The sequence below is a fragment of the Podarcis erhardii genome (genome assembly GCF_964252035.2).
Source record: "Podarcis erhardii genome assembly, chromosome: 3".
NCBI classification, from domain to species: domain Eukaryota; kingdom Metazoa; phylum Chordata; class Lepidosauria; order Squamata; family Lacertidae; genus Podarcis; species Podarcis erhardii.
The window spans coordinates 32,780,450-32,796,844 of NC_138507.1; the positions used below are offsets into that span (position 1 = coordinate 32,780,450).

At 44.3% G+C, this 16,395-nt stretch overlaps 1 protein-coding gene across 1 annotated transcript in view; it reads left to right on the forward strand.

The window, feature by feature from the left end:
* Positions 1 to 5,791: 5,791 nt before the first annotated feature.
* Positions 5,792 to 16,395, forward strand: part of LRRC1 (leucine rich repeat containing 1) — a 62,531-nt gene continuing 51,927 nt past the window's right edge. Inside the window, exon 1 of the mRNA XM_081857179.1 lies at positions 5,792 to 6,086. Within this exon, the coding sequence (XP_081713305.1) occupies positions 5,928 to 6,086 (159 nt within the window). The 5' untranslated portion in view covers positions 5,792 to 5,927. The remainder of the gene's footprint in view (positions 6,087 to 16,395) is intronic.

Genomic DNA, 16,395 nt, shown 5'->3' on the forward strand with positions numbered 1-16,395 from the left:
TGACTAAACGTGAATTGCAAGGAACTTTTGGTCTTGTCAATCCTGTGCTCCCAAGGATTGAGAGGAAAATGTTCTTGAATAGCAAGGCATTGCTGAAAGGGAGAAGAGAGTGCTTTAGGCATATAGATGGACACCCTTCCATTAGTTAGAACACAGGAAGTTCTCTTATACTGGGGAAAAACCATTGGTCTACCCAGTTCAGCCTTTTCCGCACTGACTGACAGCAGCTCTCCCAGTTTTCTGACAGCGGTTTCTCTGGAAATGTTAAGGGTTGAACACAGGTCTTTCTGCATGCAAAACAGGTGCGCTAGGATAGTTGCAAAACTGCCACGTACATGTGGGTTAGGAAGCCTTTGCTTTTGCTGCTGCTGTAAATAATAATAAAAATCAGAGCATGACTATGCCATGGAGACTGGTAAAAAAATATAAGTCTGAATCTATTTTGCAAATGTTGACTGCAGAGCGGATATATTTGTATTACTGATTTTTATAATTAATAGACTGAGTTAAAGGTACCCATGACTATTATATTAAAATATACATGTGTCTGTTGTAGAAATCCTGATTGTGCTGTTTGGGTCTTTTTAAATTCAGTGGTACCTCGGGTTAAGTACTTAATTTGTTCTGGAAGTCTGTTCTTAACCTGAAACTGTTCTTAACCTGAAGCACCACTTTAGCTAATGGGGCCTCCTGCTGCCGCCATGCTGCCGGAGCACGATTTCTGACGCAAAGTTCTTAACCTGAAGCACTATTTCTGGGTTAACGGAGTCTGTAACCTGAAGCATATGTAACCTGAAGCGTATGTTACCCGAGGTACCACTGTACAGGGGTTGTTGTTTTTTTAGAGCACTGCAAATACAAAATCAGTTTGGCCAGCGACCACAGCAGGGCTTGGGTGGGGCATGAATATTTTTAATGAATGTCTGAAATGTGATGACCTTTAGTTCTGCCCCCAGACTAGTCAAATTTTGTGACGGTCCAAAAGGTAGAGAGAAAGAGAGAAAAACAGAGAGAGAGAGAAGAGAGCAATTAATGCTGACTCTCATCTTTGGCTCCATTCCTATAGCTTCTTACCTGAGACTAAACCTGATCATAATTGCTTCTGAGAAGACATGACAATTAGGATTGCAATATCAAGATGATTGTTAGAATTAACTGGTGTATATCTCCAAAGACATTGCAAAATTCATCTAGGATTGTCAGCCAAAACATGCAGAATATGAATATTTACCCATTTTTTGAATATACACTGAGTCCAACTCTTTGAAATGCCACCATGTGTGGACTCAGCCTCAAATCAACAGCTGATGTCTTGAGCAACATCTGCATGTGTTTCATGGGCTGCATTCAATTGCATTCCAGAAAATTTTGAGGCAGAGGCCCCATCCCCACTTTTGACAAATAACTATGAGTTTTATTAATTTATTGCTTCTTGTTGACTGGTCAAATTTTAAAGCTCCCTCTCTATATTATGTCACTGGCTTTATATAACAAACAAGCTCAGCATTCCTCGCATGCCTTTCAGGAGAGAAGAAAGGAGTTTTTCTAACAATTTTCCACAAAGGGCAGGTGATGGCTGAGATTATGCCCATTCCTCTCCCACAGCTTTCAGATAGCAAGCTGAGAATTGGGCTGCCTCATTTTATCTATAAGGAGATCAGCTCAGTCTCTCGGGATTTGTGACTGATTTTTGTGTTTGTTTTTGTTTTTCAGTACTTGGAGGAACACAAAAACAAAAAGTGTATACATACCCTACTGGGAATTTTTTTTTTCTTCTTTCCTTTTATTATTCCTTACATTTTTCAATGCATTACTGAGTCTGCCTGATCCTTATTTTGCACCTAGTGAGTTCCTGCTCACGCTCACCTGCAACAGTTAGAAATATAAAGAAGATACAGAACTTTATCCTGGTTAATTGAAACTAATAAAAATCTTACTGGTACTGCAATTCAAAGCACACCCCATGGAACTCAGGGAGATTTATAGCGCAATCCTGTACATGTACACTCAGAAGTAAGCTCCAGTGAATTCATCATAACTTACCCCCAGAAAATTGTGTATAGGATTTCAGCCTTACTTTTGGATAAATAACTTTAGGAAATGTCACACTTTAGGGACATGTCAAGGGTAGGAAATGGGTGCATCAAGGGCAAAGGGAGGAATAAACAAAGCTGTAGTATGTCCTTCTTTCTGAGAATGTGGGCCGACCTAAACTACCTAAAATGTGGACGTACGGTAATTAAATTCACCTAACAGGAGTCAATATAAGCACAAAAAATGAAGGTTAACGCTGTCTGATTCACTCATGCCTCCTGCCACCCAGAAGCAATTAGGATGCAGCTTAATTTACAGAGGAGATGCACCCAAGTCCCCTTTGGGAATGGTGGAGCAGAATGCAAGGAGCCTCATTCTCTATCTACTTATCCTTCAGGGTCCTCTTTCTTATTCCTTTTGGGCAACTTCTCCTTTAACTTCCATATGCAGTCCTCAGCCATCCCCTAGATGAACTGACAGCGTTCATTTCCCTCATATTTGCTAGACGGCAAAGCTGTTTACTTTCCTTAGCAGTGGAATGTTCCATGCCATCATGTCGTTTTAGCTGTTTTTTGGCAGAGACTCGTTACATGCAATACGATATAGACATAGACACTTCTCCAATGAGTCAGTGTGTTGCAGCTAACCTGGTGCAATCGCACTGCACAAGGCCTTGCATGAGTCATATGACAATGTGATAGCAGAGCATGGAGGCATGCCTGCACTAATCCTAATCCCAGCCACATTATTATTAGGACCTAGAAGCCCCCTGTGCAACACTTTGACAACAGACATGAGTTTCAAGGTCTGTAGCTCAAACAGACTATGAGGTGTTGGTGAGCTTCTGCCAACAATTACTTTGAAGGACCTCATTAAGACAGGTCTGTGAGTACTTCCAGATATGGGAAGCTCTGGCTATCATATCACCAACACAGGATGCTGACTAAGAAATACCTTGAAAAAGAGGTGCATGCGAATTAGATATGCAACAAATCAGATTTTGAGAGGGACGGTATGTGTTCTTTAGATATGTATGGTACAAGCACGTAACACACAGTGATCCTGCTTAAATTCCTTCGAAGAGGGTGTGTGCTGTAGCTGCTTATGCCTTGGACTTGGACTGGAGAAGGTAAAAGGTAAAGGTAAAGGTACCCCTGACCGTTAGGTCCAGTCACGGACGACTCTGGGGTTGCGGCGCTCATGTCGCTTTATTGGCCAAGAGAGCCGACGTTTGTCTGCAGACAGTTTTTCTGGGTCATGTGGCCAGCATGACTAAGCCACTTCTGGAGAAACCAGAGCAGCACACAGAAACACTGTTTACCTTCCTGCCAAAGCAGTACCTATTTATCTACTTGCACTTTTGGTGTGCTTTCAAACTGCTAGGTCGGCAGGAGCAGGGACCGAACAACAGCTCACCCCAGCGTGGGAATTCGAACTGCCGACCTTCTGATCTGCCAGCCCTAGGCTCTGTGGTTTAAACCACAGCACCACCCGCGTCCCATTGGACTGGAGAAACTCAAGTTCAAATCCCTGTTCAGTTGCAAAGCTTATTTGGTGATGTTGGTCTGGTCATGGAATGAAGATTATATCTATGGCAAGAGAGTTGAAAAAGATTTTTTATTTGAGGGGGTTTTTAAGTATTGTTAACGTGAAGAGTGTGAAAGTTGGGGGTGGAGTCAGGAATTTTGGGCAAGACAGCTTGTGTTCTCTAATTATGCATATTTGCTAGGGAGGTGGGGATGGTGTTGCATTTCTAGATACATGTAGGGACTCAGACTTGTGTAGGAGCAACACCATCTTTCCTAGAAGCCTGTCTCTTTAATTCTGGTGAGCACAGAGGTACTTTTACTATATTTCTTCTGGCTAGTGGGGTTTTATTTTTTACTGCCAAGCCTGGACATAACTGGTGGCCCCTTGGTCTCAGCCTAACCCACCCCGATGAAGTGGCACTCCAGATGTGGCCCTGCTGGCTGCTGCTGACAACTGGAGCACCTTAGGCTCCTCATCTATGAGAAAGGAAAAAGCAAGTCTCATAGGAGGGCAGGGCTGCTCTCCTTTGTGCAACTTAATTCCAAGTACGGTGGGCAGAGAAGGATGCTGTGCCTTGCAGAATGCCTTTGATTCCCTGACTTTGATTTGCAAAATGAATGTGGAGGGGGCTGGCTGGGATGCCATGTGAGTGGAATCCAGTGGCAAACTTTTTATTTTATGGGAGAACAGTTAGGGCCAGAGGCGCCCGCCTACAACGGCAATTGGGGGGGGGGGCAGGCAACATTGCTATCGTGAGACATTACAGGTGTCAGCAACACACCTCCCTCCCTAAGCCGGGCAGAAGCATCCTAGACTTGGGGAAGGAGGTGCCAGACTTTAACACTCTAATGTACTGGGAATATTTAGGGAACTAGCCTAGTCCCCTTAGTCCACATGCCACTGGTGGAATCTTTCTCCTCAAAAGATGAATCACAGAGGTGGAAGCAGGGCCGGATTTAGGTTTGATGAGGCCCTAAGCTACTGAAGGTAATGGGGCCCTTTATATGTCCAGCTGTCCTTTGTCAACAACAAATTGTTGCTGTTTTTTGTGTTGATTATATGCTATATGGTAAATTTACAGACCTAATAGGTATGTAAAGCCATTTGCACATAACAAATAGGAGCCTACACAACACAAAGCACTGTTGCTGTATGTAGGTTTTATTTTATTTGTTTATCTTATATTTTGGAAACGTACATCAAGTTCCCCCCCCCTTTAAATTATTTGGGCCCCCCCAAGAGAGTGGGGCCCTAAGCTATAGCTTATTTAGCTTATAGGTAAACCCGGCACTGGGTGCAAGGGACCACGAGGGTCATCTAGTCCAACCTCCTGCAATGCAGGAATCTTCTGCCCAACATGGAGCTCAAAACCCACCACCCTGACATTAAGAGTCTCCTGCTCTATCGATTGAGCTACCCCTGGCCAGGAAACTTTGGGAGAAGCGGGGGCTGGGAATCATTCCCTCTTCTTTTCGCCACCCTTCCTCCCCGTCCCCTGGAATTTCTCCCCGCAGCCGACGGAGGCGAGGGGCTCGTTCCTTCTCCCTTCTCCCTTGCTTGGGTGTCGCACGCACCACCTCGGGGTCAGATCCCCGAGTCCCAGCGAGGGAGAAGGGGAGGGACCAGCGGCTGGTGATGTCAGCTTGGGAAGAGCGAGGGAGGGAGAGGAGGGAGAGGGAGAGCGCGACGGAGGAAGGGAAGGAGGGAGGGAGCCAGAGCGCCGAGCCAGCGAGTGTTCCGGGTCAGGCGCAGGAATGAAGAAAGGTGCTGCTGCTGCTGGAGCCTGAGCGACGAGCGAGCCGGGCTCCTTGGGAGAACTGGGGGACCCTGATTGGACAGCGGAGGCCCAATAAGAGACAAAAGCAGCAGGAAGGTTTTCTGTTTCTTTTCTTTTCTGCGCGTAGTAGTCTGGAGCGGCAGGAAAGAGTTTTCTGCTGTCCCAGGCGAATGTTTGCAGGAGCTGCCGCCGCCTCCTCCTCCTCCTCCTCCTCCTCCTCCGGGACTTGCTGAGGAGAGAGGAGAAGGCGAGGGCGGCCTCGAAGGCGGCGGCGGCGGCGGCTGGCAGACCAGCAAAGGCGACGTGCCTGGGGAGCCGGCGTCGGCGGCGAGGGTTGCTAAGGGCCGGGTTTGGAGCCGCTCCCCTCCGCGCTGCTCTCCTCTCTCTCCGCTCGCTCGCCCGCCCGCCCGCCCGCCGAGGGCGAAATAAGCCTCGCGCGCGCGCGCGCCTGGCGCTGGAAGTGGAAGCCGAGCCGGGCCGGGGGCCGCGGGGAGGCTGAGGCGCTGCCCCGAGTGGCCTCGCGCAGCTTGCCGAGGGTTGGGCTGCGGGAGGCAGGCAGAGGGTTGCCGCCGCCGCCTTTGCTGCTATGTTTCATTGCATCCCGCTGTGGCGGTGCAACCGTCATGTGGAGATTATCGACAAGCGCCACTGCTCGCTGGCCGCCGTGCCCGAGGAAATCTACCGCTACAGCCGCAGCCTCGAAGAGCTCCTGCTCGACGCCAACCAACTCCGAGAGCTGCCGAAGGTGAGCGAAATAGGGGGCGAAGAGACGGCGGGGCCGCCCTTCTGGGCTGCGTGTGTGTGTGTGTGTATGTGAGGGGAGAGATTCATTTTCGCAGGTGGGTCAGGAATGGAGCGCCGCTCTCGCCTCCCCCCACCCCTCCCCGATCCTAAAGGTGAAAGAGTCCGCGAGAGGTTCCTTCAACCTCGGCTGGGACTGGGAGCAACCATTAGCAGCGAAGCGCGGGGGGGGGGGGGAGGTGGCCCATTGAAATCAGGGCCGTTTCTCAAACTTCTGAACTTCGCGGCCGGGGCAGGGGGGGGGGGGGAGTTCCGCCCTTAGTGTTCTTCTCCAGCCACCTATCAGCGCGGGTGACTGGTTTACTCGGAAGGAGTGTGTCGTGACCCCCGTTCTCACGACGGCATCAATACATTCCGACGGTGGTCTCTTTGGCGCACGGGCTTCTGTCAGAGCGCGCTAGCAAAAGCCCCCGCCCCCCACCGCTCGCTAGTTTGGGATGGACAAGAGGAGAAAGTGTGGGGCGAGGAGCTAGCTAGGTAGGGAAGGGGACCTGAAAAACAGCTGTCTCTGCCTGGGCGCCAGCCTTCCTTGCCAACACAGCCCTAAGTCTCAAGTCTTGCAAGACCTGCTTTTCCATTTGTGTGATGGCCTGTTTGCCTTGTTAAAAAAAACAAAAACTGTCCTGCTTCACAGCCAGGTACGAATGAGATTTTAGAAGAGCATCTTGTCAGGAAAGAATAAATGAGGAGCAAACAAACTTGGGACCCAAGATATAGGAGAATAGTGAAAGTGGTACTGGGCTCTTGTTAGGTAGCCCCTGTCTGCCTGATGTAAATTAACTTCTGGATTTTTTTCCACTGGGTAAAGTAGTGCTGGAACTAACCTTCCATTTTCAGGTATTGCTGTGGAGATGGGAATTGTGGTATTGTGTTCAATTAATGTGGTCATGAGGGTGGCCGCTTATAGTTGTTGAACTGGCCCATGCTCAGGTTCACCATGGAAAAAAGATCATTTGGATTTACAATGAGATGGAGAAGACCATGTGAACTATCCCCTTTACACAGGAATTATTGCAAACATTGTTTTATAAATTCCTAGTCTCCTGCTGTGTTAGGTTTTTTTGTAGGGGGGTTGTGTTAGCCTTTTGTTAGCCTGTCCAAATAAAAAGGTTCTGAGTGGGTTATTTTATATTTTAAAAACACGCACGGTACAAATAAAGCAGACCCTGTGACTAAAACATAACCACGTCAGCTCGAATTACCTTGCATCTCTTCTGAAATACTTGGGGTAAGTCTGTAGTGAGGCCTCATTATAAGTGAGTGATATAATCCATAGATGCAGCAATGGTATTGATATGTGCTGCTTTTACCAGTGGTTCTGAAAAGGGTCTTTAGATGGGTTTAAAATATGGGCAGAAAGCATTTTTATGGCCTCAAGTAAGTCTCCTTCTGCCACTGTTCCCCCCCCCCTTAATGTACCAGTAGATACTTCCCCTTTCACTGTACAAGTTTATGAATCAAGTACCACCACATCTACATTTGTGGTGGTGAACAGCCTGTGGTACCGACTGGCTGAGTTGCTGTGGTTTCTTGGGGAACTAAGCCCTTTGCAGTCCAGTTTCTGTGAGGGAAGAGAAGGTTTTTGGTGTGCCTAGATTAAAGTGGAAACACAGGGTATGTCTGAGAACTGGGATACAGGGAAGCTAAGTGACAAGCTGCATAGAGGACAGAGGCTGAAATAGAAGGACAGAACAGGCAAGGACCCGAGAGAGTAACCTGAAAGAAGCATAGGTGAATAATTCAGCTTGAGGAAAGCTGCTGCTTGCTGTTTTAGCTACCGGATTTTGGTAAAAGTTTCCATGTGATGTGATGTACAAGCATGTCTGCTGAATCAGCATGCATGACACTTGGAGAAAACATCACCCTTATCTAGCTCTGGTCATGCTTAAAAACCCTCCCCACCATTTATGCGTGGCTAGTCGTGTCAAAATACTAATGAGCATTTCAATGTGCATATGAATCTGCATCCCACTGGAAACAATATGGTGAAGACAGGTGTGTATTCTGAGCCACATTTGGTTTATAGCAATGGTTCCTGATTCTATAAGACAGGGATGGGATACAGCTGGACTCTCAGGTCCCATTATCCCTGACTGTTGGCTGCACTGACTGCTGCTGCTGCAAGTTGGAGTCCAGCAATATCTAGGTAATTCCAACATCCCTGCTGTAAGAGATGTGGAAGTCTGCTTTCCCATATTGAGCTTTTTAGCTACTTAGGAGTGCAAGCCTGGAGTGTACCCCTTGGTTCAAGTAGCTACTAGAATGGAGCAGAATCATCACTTTTGGTAGGTAGGCCATTTTTGAAGTAGAAAGACTGATAATTGTCAGTTCTCAATTTATAGGATGAGTGTTGCTTGTTTTCTTTTGCTATTTTCACTCTTAGAACCCGTACCCTAGGGGCAAAGGACTTTAGCACCTATAAATTGTCAGAGGACCTGAAGTATTCTGTGTGATGATTCATTCCATCTAGGATATAAGGAACTGTCTTGAATTAAATAATAATAATAATAATAATAATAATAATAATAATAATAATAATAATAATTTATTTATACCCCGCCCATCTGGCTGAGTTTCCCCAGCCACTCTGGGCGGCTCCCAATCGGCATTAAAAACAATACAGCATTACATATTAAAAACATCCCTGAACAGGGCTGCCTGAATTCTGTGGGAATGATAGATACAGTATACTGCTTCACTGCTTGTGCATCGATTTGGAATCAAACATTCTGTAATAAAAAGACGAATCAACTCTCTCTAGTACTGGCTTTTCAAAATCTTAGAAAATGGTATTCTCAGTGCTTCCCTCCAGGGTACACAGTACCAGCACCTCTTTTGTATTGTTAAAAATGTAGCACTTACTGTAACAACTTCATGGTGCGTACCAGCACCTATTTTTCTAGAAAAATAGGTATTTCCTAGTCCTGCTCTCTGATATTATTTTACTGGAGATCACATTGCTCTTTCACTGAGCTATGCCTCTGCCATATACAGTTTGTGCTTCCCCTCTGGAAAGGGAACTTCATTAGAAAAACTCTTCTTAGATTGCCTTCTTCCAGGATTCAAAGGCACAGCTTCATGGGTGCAGACCTTTGTGCGAGTCATATGCCAAATCACTGAGCCATACTGTGTGTGTGTGTGTGTGTGTGTGTGTGTTTGTAGCTGCTTCATGCTCAAATATCATGCTGTGGTCTGTCAGTATGTTTGTCTGGGTAAAGTCATTGAACCTGACAACATGCTTCTTAAAAGTGATAAACATGTTTGTCTTTCCATTCTTGAATTTTTCCTTTAAGAAATACAATACCTTCAGCTCCTATATTTGGTCTTCTAAAGAACTAACCTTATTTCTATTGTACTCTCAGTTTACAGTGACTCTTCTCAGAGCAAAACATGGTTAAGAAAGTATAACTGGTTCGAAGTGGATGTCTGAACTAGGGTGGGGGGGAAGGCTTATGAGTGATCACCAAACCAGAATAAGAAGCTATGGTTTGAAGTTGTTTTCAAACCATGGTTTTTGCCAACTCTGATTCAAGCCCCCTTCAGAAGTTACTTGGGTGAAAGGTGCTGTATGAGTAGTAGGCACAGCAAGGCAGGACTACTGCCCCCCAAGTCACATTGCTATCTGCCCACACACCCCTCTATCCATGCATTGTGTGGATGTCTTCATGGGGGAAGCCTGTCTACACACACAGGCACTCACTCATTCTGGGATCCTGATCATGCAGGGTCTAATCCTGCTCACAGTAGACATTGAAGCTCCTCCACATGCAGCTGCTGGGTGACCTTGGGCTAGTCACACTTCTCTGAAGTCTCTCAGCCCCACTCACCTCACAGAGTGTTTGTTGTGGGGGAGGAAGGGAAAGGAGAATGTAAGCCACTTTGAGACTCCTTCAGTAGTGAGAAAGCGGGATATCAAATTGAAAACTACTCTTCTTCTTCTTCTTCATCATCATCATCATCATCATCATCTCTTGATGGGCATGACTAACTTAGGTTTGTTGCTTTCAGTGGGTCTACTCTGAGTAGGACTTAGTTGTGTGTGGCCCATAGGGTTTTTGAATGTTTGCAAGCCTTTGTGCGCAGACACTGACTCCCCCTATGCAGACATCAACATGCACAGCCTGAGACTGCTTTTATGTGATGAGCCCACTTCAGATGAGTAAGACATGAAGGGACTTTGGTGTGATGTCCGCATGAGCAAAGGAGTTAGTCGTCACTCTTTTTGCAGAGATGCTGCATCCTGGTCAGGGGAGTGAACTTGTTGTATGTTTGTGCTTCTAGTCTATAGTTACCACAAAGTATGGCTTGGTGTGTTTTCTGAATTCAACAAAAGTGTTTCATTCATTCATTCATTCATTCATTCATTTTCATCTGCCCAGTGATGTATGGTTAGTAACATGTCAGATCCAGGAAGTGTTTCTAGGGCTTGAACCCAGGTCACATTCCAGCATTCCACTTGCTTCTCCCCACAGCCAAAGAAAAATAACCAAGAGCTGGTAAATAAAGGTTGCATTTTTTTTCTGTTGCCCTTGCTTCTGTCAAAATTGTTTTAGGGAATATTGTGATTTCCAAGGGTCGTAAGGCAGGAACTGGCAGGTTTTAACACTTGATGGTTCTATTTTGTTTTTTGTTTTGTTTTACTGTAGCTCAGCCAGTGGCAGCTGCAAAATAGAGGCTCGACTGGGTGGACTTGATTCAAAGAATTAGAAGCAAGCTGCCTCTGAGCACAAGCTCAGCCCATAAATTCATGATCAGTACCAGAAATGAGCTCACAACATTTTTCATATGAAGGTCCTACTCTTGATTCTCCTCCCGACCCCTGAACTTTCATTTTCATAAGCCTAGTTGGGCATGGGGGTTGGGAGAGCTTCGTTGTTAAACAATTGGAAGTCAGAAACTTTTGTCATTCTCCTAGATATCTGTCAATAGATCCCAATCTACCTTTTGCTGACCCCTCTTTTGAGCTGCTTTGAGTTGTCCATAGGTATTAAGAAGTGCAGGATAGAAATTTCTATGTAAACAAAAGAAATGTGGTTCCATTAAAACAAAGCTTTACTAAAACCTTCTATTTACTGGCACTGTGATGTAATATATATATATCACCTCTGCCAATACCTCTCTCTGGTCTAAATAATATTTTGTGCAGTTTACCAAACATCTGAGTGTACATATTTTCATTTTTAGCAATGGTCTTCGTTTTGCACCTTCCAGTATTTATTATTATTTATTGAATTTTATATCCTGCCCTTCCTCCCGAAGGAGCCCAGGGTTACAAGCAGACCCAAAATTAAAAAATGAAGATATTTTTTAAAACCCCACTACAATTAAAATCAGTTTGAAATATTCTGAAAGCATAGAGTTAAAAATATGATTCCACTCAGTGGTCTCAGTGTTGCCAGGAACAGTGTTCTTTAGCTATCAAATGCCTGGGTAAAGAGGAATGTTTTCAAGTTTCTCCTGAAAGTTACTGATGATAAAGATGGGTGCATCTCCCTAAGGAGAGCATTCCACAACCAGGGGACCACCACTGAAAAGGCCCTGCAATGAGTGAGCACCAACTGAGCACCCACTGCTGACAGCAGCACCAAGGCATCTACTGCTGAGCATAGGGTTATCTGACATGGCTGATATCTGGGAAGGCACTCACTTCACTATATTTTATGCCTTCTTAAATGCATGGGCTACACAGTCTAGCAAGTGACTACCAGGAACACATCTTTGTCTTCCTCAGTTGTTGTCATTGCCAGCAGGATGGCTTGCAATTGTGGATTCATAGCTAACAGATTTATCAACATCAGGTGTAGTTTGGCTCTCAGATCCAATGTCCAGAACTTTACAATTCCATAGTATAGATATGGTCTTAATAAATAAAGAAATTGCCCAAGGTGTGAAAACATTGAAGGGCCGCCTAAATTTGTTCTCTGAACATTTGTAACTTGTGCAAATAAGGAGGAGGGGAATGCAATGTATAGTAGAGACAGAAAACAATAACCCCACACACTTGTCCCGATAGGGGAAAAGTTCCAAAGCATAATGGAAATCTCTTTGCCACCCTGATTATGTGTAGGAAGAACAGATCAAGCAACGTGTGGGGGCAATGCGGTGTGCATGTTTTTTTAGCTATTTCCTTTCAGGAAATATATAACAGAAGCAGTCTTTTTCAACCTGCTGTCCTCTGGATGTTGTGGTCTACAGTCTCCCCCCCCCCAAGTCCTGACCATTGACGATTCTGGCGGGGGGCTGATGGAAGCTGGAATCCAAAACAGGTTCTGGAAGGCTGCCTTAGCAGTTTGGTATGAAGGGGAAGGTTAATCGCATTTAGGCAAGAAACAATGTGTTTTCGTTTGCGAGCCTTGAGACTTTAAAGCAATTCAGAGATGACAATATAGGGTGTGTGTGTGTGTGTGTGTGTGTGAGAGAGAGAGAGAGAGAGAGAGAGAGAGAGAGAGAGAGAAAGAAACTAAATGGCATTTGGAGGATTGCGAATACATAATGGAACTGACATTTCCTTATGCTCCTAATAATAATAATAATAATAATAATAATAATTAATAATAATAGAATTTCTTTCGACCCAGCAAGTTTTATCGCTGAAGTGGATGGCTTGTTGCCTGAACAATTCTCTTTTGAAATATCTAGATTCTCTGGAACAGCAGGTTTTAAGGCATGGCATGGCTTCAAGTCAGCTAAGGTATGCAGGTGATACTGTACCATGAGCAAGGCCAGACATATGTGAAACTGGATAATTGAGGTTCCTGCAATGCTTCCGTATATATTGCTCTTCCTCCAAGGAGCTTGGAACACTTTTATTCTAGTAATTCTCCTGTGGTGGAGGAAGGGGATCCTGTGTGGGTTGTCACTGCCCACCTCTCCACTGTCATGAAGTCAGGCTTTCGAAAGGATACACCTGTGGTGGGCAAGGCATTCTCCCCACTAATGCAATTTGTAATTAAACAAGCAACTATGTAGGACAAAAAACAAAACAACATAGTTCCGGCTTAGTTCATGTGTTATATGCCTTCAGACTGCTCTCTGGACTTGTTGTGTGGACTGTGCATGGCAGCGCTTTTTGGGAAGTAAATGTTTCTGACAATACTGCTTTCGTAGTTTCTCAACTATCCCCAGGACCCACAAGAGAATATATCGTGTCTCATGCCTTGTTGATGCCTTAACAGTCCCTAACGTTGTTTTCACAGGTGATTAGTCACCTTTTGGCTTCTGTTCTTACAGGATGTTACTGTGTCCTGTTCCCACACTAAATGTGAGGCGATTTACAATTGGTCCTGATTCAGCCATGTGATAGTGTTGATATGAAAGCAAGTTTTCTAGTTAGGGGTTGCAATGAAGCGAGGATAGCGCAAATTGCTTCAAGGTTTTGCACACAGTTGTGTGAGAAAACAAAATGCTGGATTAGGTGGTCTGATCCAGTCAACTCTTCTTGTGTTCTTATGATAGCAGCAACATATATATGTGGGTATTTGAATTTTCAGTTTAAAATATGAATTGGTACATCACCTCCTTAAATTTCTCATTTTTAATACTTGTGATGAGCTTTTTTTGTGTGTATTTCAAGCTAAACTTGGTTTTTTAAAAATACTTGCAATGTTCTAAAACAAATACGATACTCTAATTCTGATTCAGTTATCTGAATGCCATTTCTTAGGTAGCCTGAATTGCAGCGCACTTGCACAAATGGGAGGTGGGAGCAGGCATGGGGTACCCCTGATATATTCAGAGATACAAACCCTACAAAGGCATGGATGGCTGCAGCAGGGAGGATATTCCTTCTAAACATCCTCATGGGTATTGAGCAAGCCCAGTGCCTGTAGAATGCTGATTGAGGGAAAACACCCTGAAAACTGGGTGGGAGGGGAAAAAATGGGCTGGAGGGGCTGGAAGAGCAGCATGGAGAAAGAAGCACAGAGATATAAAGATGCTCACCTGTTTACTTGCTCTGCATAGCCTTCTGACTGAATTCAAAGGCCTGCCTCAAGCACCCACCCGCCCCTGTTTGCATGTTACTTTTTGTTCCTCTTATTGTAAGTTAATATGATCAGAATATTTTCATTGTTCCTTGAGGCTCTTCAGACTGCTTAGCTGAAAGAGCACTTGGATTATTAACATGCATTTAAAAAATAATAATAATAAATTGTACTGTAGTGGCTAAATGGGTCTAACAACTTCTTTAATTTTATACTTTTGTGCAGCCATCTTAAATTTTGGACGCTTTGTTAAAAGGAGTGTAAGTGCCTACAGTTTAGACTGCAGGCTGGCCAATGACCCGGCAGCCTTCACCAAGGAACTTTTATCCAAGCCTTTGGGAAGGCTTGATGTTGGGAACTACTCAGAGAATTTTTATCACGTGCTTTTTTTTTTTTTTAGCATTTACAACCCATCTTTCCTCCAAGTGTCTCAAGGTGGTTCTCTCCCTCTTCATTTATATCCTCACAACAACCTTGTGAAGTAGTTCAGGTTTTTTATATCTTGCTTACATTTCTGTTTCTTTTATTGTGAACATTTTATATAGTGTTCACTGCTTTCTTTCTTTTTGTATGTGACGTATAGTATCGGGTGGCCTCTAAGTTAGGTAAGTAAACTCCATCCTAGGATCATCCAAAGCAATTTGAAGACACTTGAGGCACACCTCTGATGCTAAGCCAGATAGACAGAAGTGCAGGTCTTCAAAAACCTGACGAAACTCTGGATTCAGCTGTCACGTCATGTCTTTCTTCCCTGTCACAATGTTTTATGACAGCCTTTCCTCTATAAATTTGGAGTGGAAAACCTGGTTTGAAAACGCCTTAAATCAACAGGGTGCAGGCCTGCACTCAGTTACACCCAAGTGCTTCCAGTAACACTTGTTTTCTTGCAATGTGTAGACATACTTTGGCAAAAACCTTATTCTCAACAGTACAATAGGGATTTCCATCTGTCCTTGTGGTGAAACCAATGTGTACGGTACAAGACCCAGCTGGAAAATGTGGGCTTAAATAGTGGAGTTAATGAGGGAAGGGACGGGTTGCAAGGATGGGTGGGTGTATAAGGGACACAACTAGAAATGTCCATAGCCCAGTAGGACCAGCTTATGTGAGAATTAGTGGGAGGTTCATTGCATTTTTCCTGTGTGACCCCTGTGTTGAATTCTTCCCTCTCCCAAATAGGTTTGTATGTTTATACAGAACCACTTAGCATCATGAATTTGCATTCTTACAAAAAATGAAATGCATCCTCTGCCATTATCTCAGGTCATCTCTTAGGAACCATAGGCAGCTCCCTTATACTGTTGGTCCATCTTACTTTGTATTGTTGATACTGACTGGAAGATGCTCTCCAGGGTTTCAGCTAGGGAGTCTCTCCCAACCATACCTGGAGAATCCAGGAGCTTTCGGATGCTTTACCACTGAGCTATCCCCCTTCCCCAAATAGTCCACATACACATTTCTTCTTTTCACATGCTTGCTGCCTCCAGATTTGTGTGGACAACAATGTGTAGATTAGTGGTAGGAAGGGAGTGTGGACCTTTCCTTCTTGGGATGCGACTTGAGATTTCATTCTGTACATCATTAGTATCTCTCTCTCTCTCTCATTAATCCCAAGTGCTTTAAAAGTAGCTGCAATGAGTGTGGCGTACTTCAGATTTCAACAACTGCTGTAATTACTTAATGCAGAGCACTAACTCAGTAATTGCCCATCTTCACGAAAGCTTTGCAATTAAGGGGGGGGGGGAAATATATTTAACAAAATTCATATATTGCTTGTTTTAATAAAACTTCTAAGTAGATTAGAGTAGACACATGTAACTTCTTTGCAATGTTAGAAATTAGCCAGGCACCAGGTGCATTTTGTGACTGGTGTGGGTCCAATTGCAAACACATAGAGATCTCTGGATGCCAGGTTGATGACTGGAGAAAGCAAAATGTCACTTACAGAAGGACCTGAAATAGTTTCCTTTGAATTTGTTTTATTCTAGATTGTTTTATTTGATGTTTTAATGTGTTGCAAACCACTTTGATGTATTTTCTTTAAAATATAAAGCAGTGTAGAAATGAAAACAACAACAACAAATCTCATTGCAAAAACCCCCCCCCAAACCACCTAGACATTCCATTGTGGCAACCATAACCTAGGTCTAAGGTGCCATTTGGCAATTAGATTATATATTTAAGTTTCTAATACTACTTCTACATGTCTGGATAGGCTTGTCCTAAACAAAAATATTTCAAGCAGGCACCAAAAAGAATACAGTGTAGAGG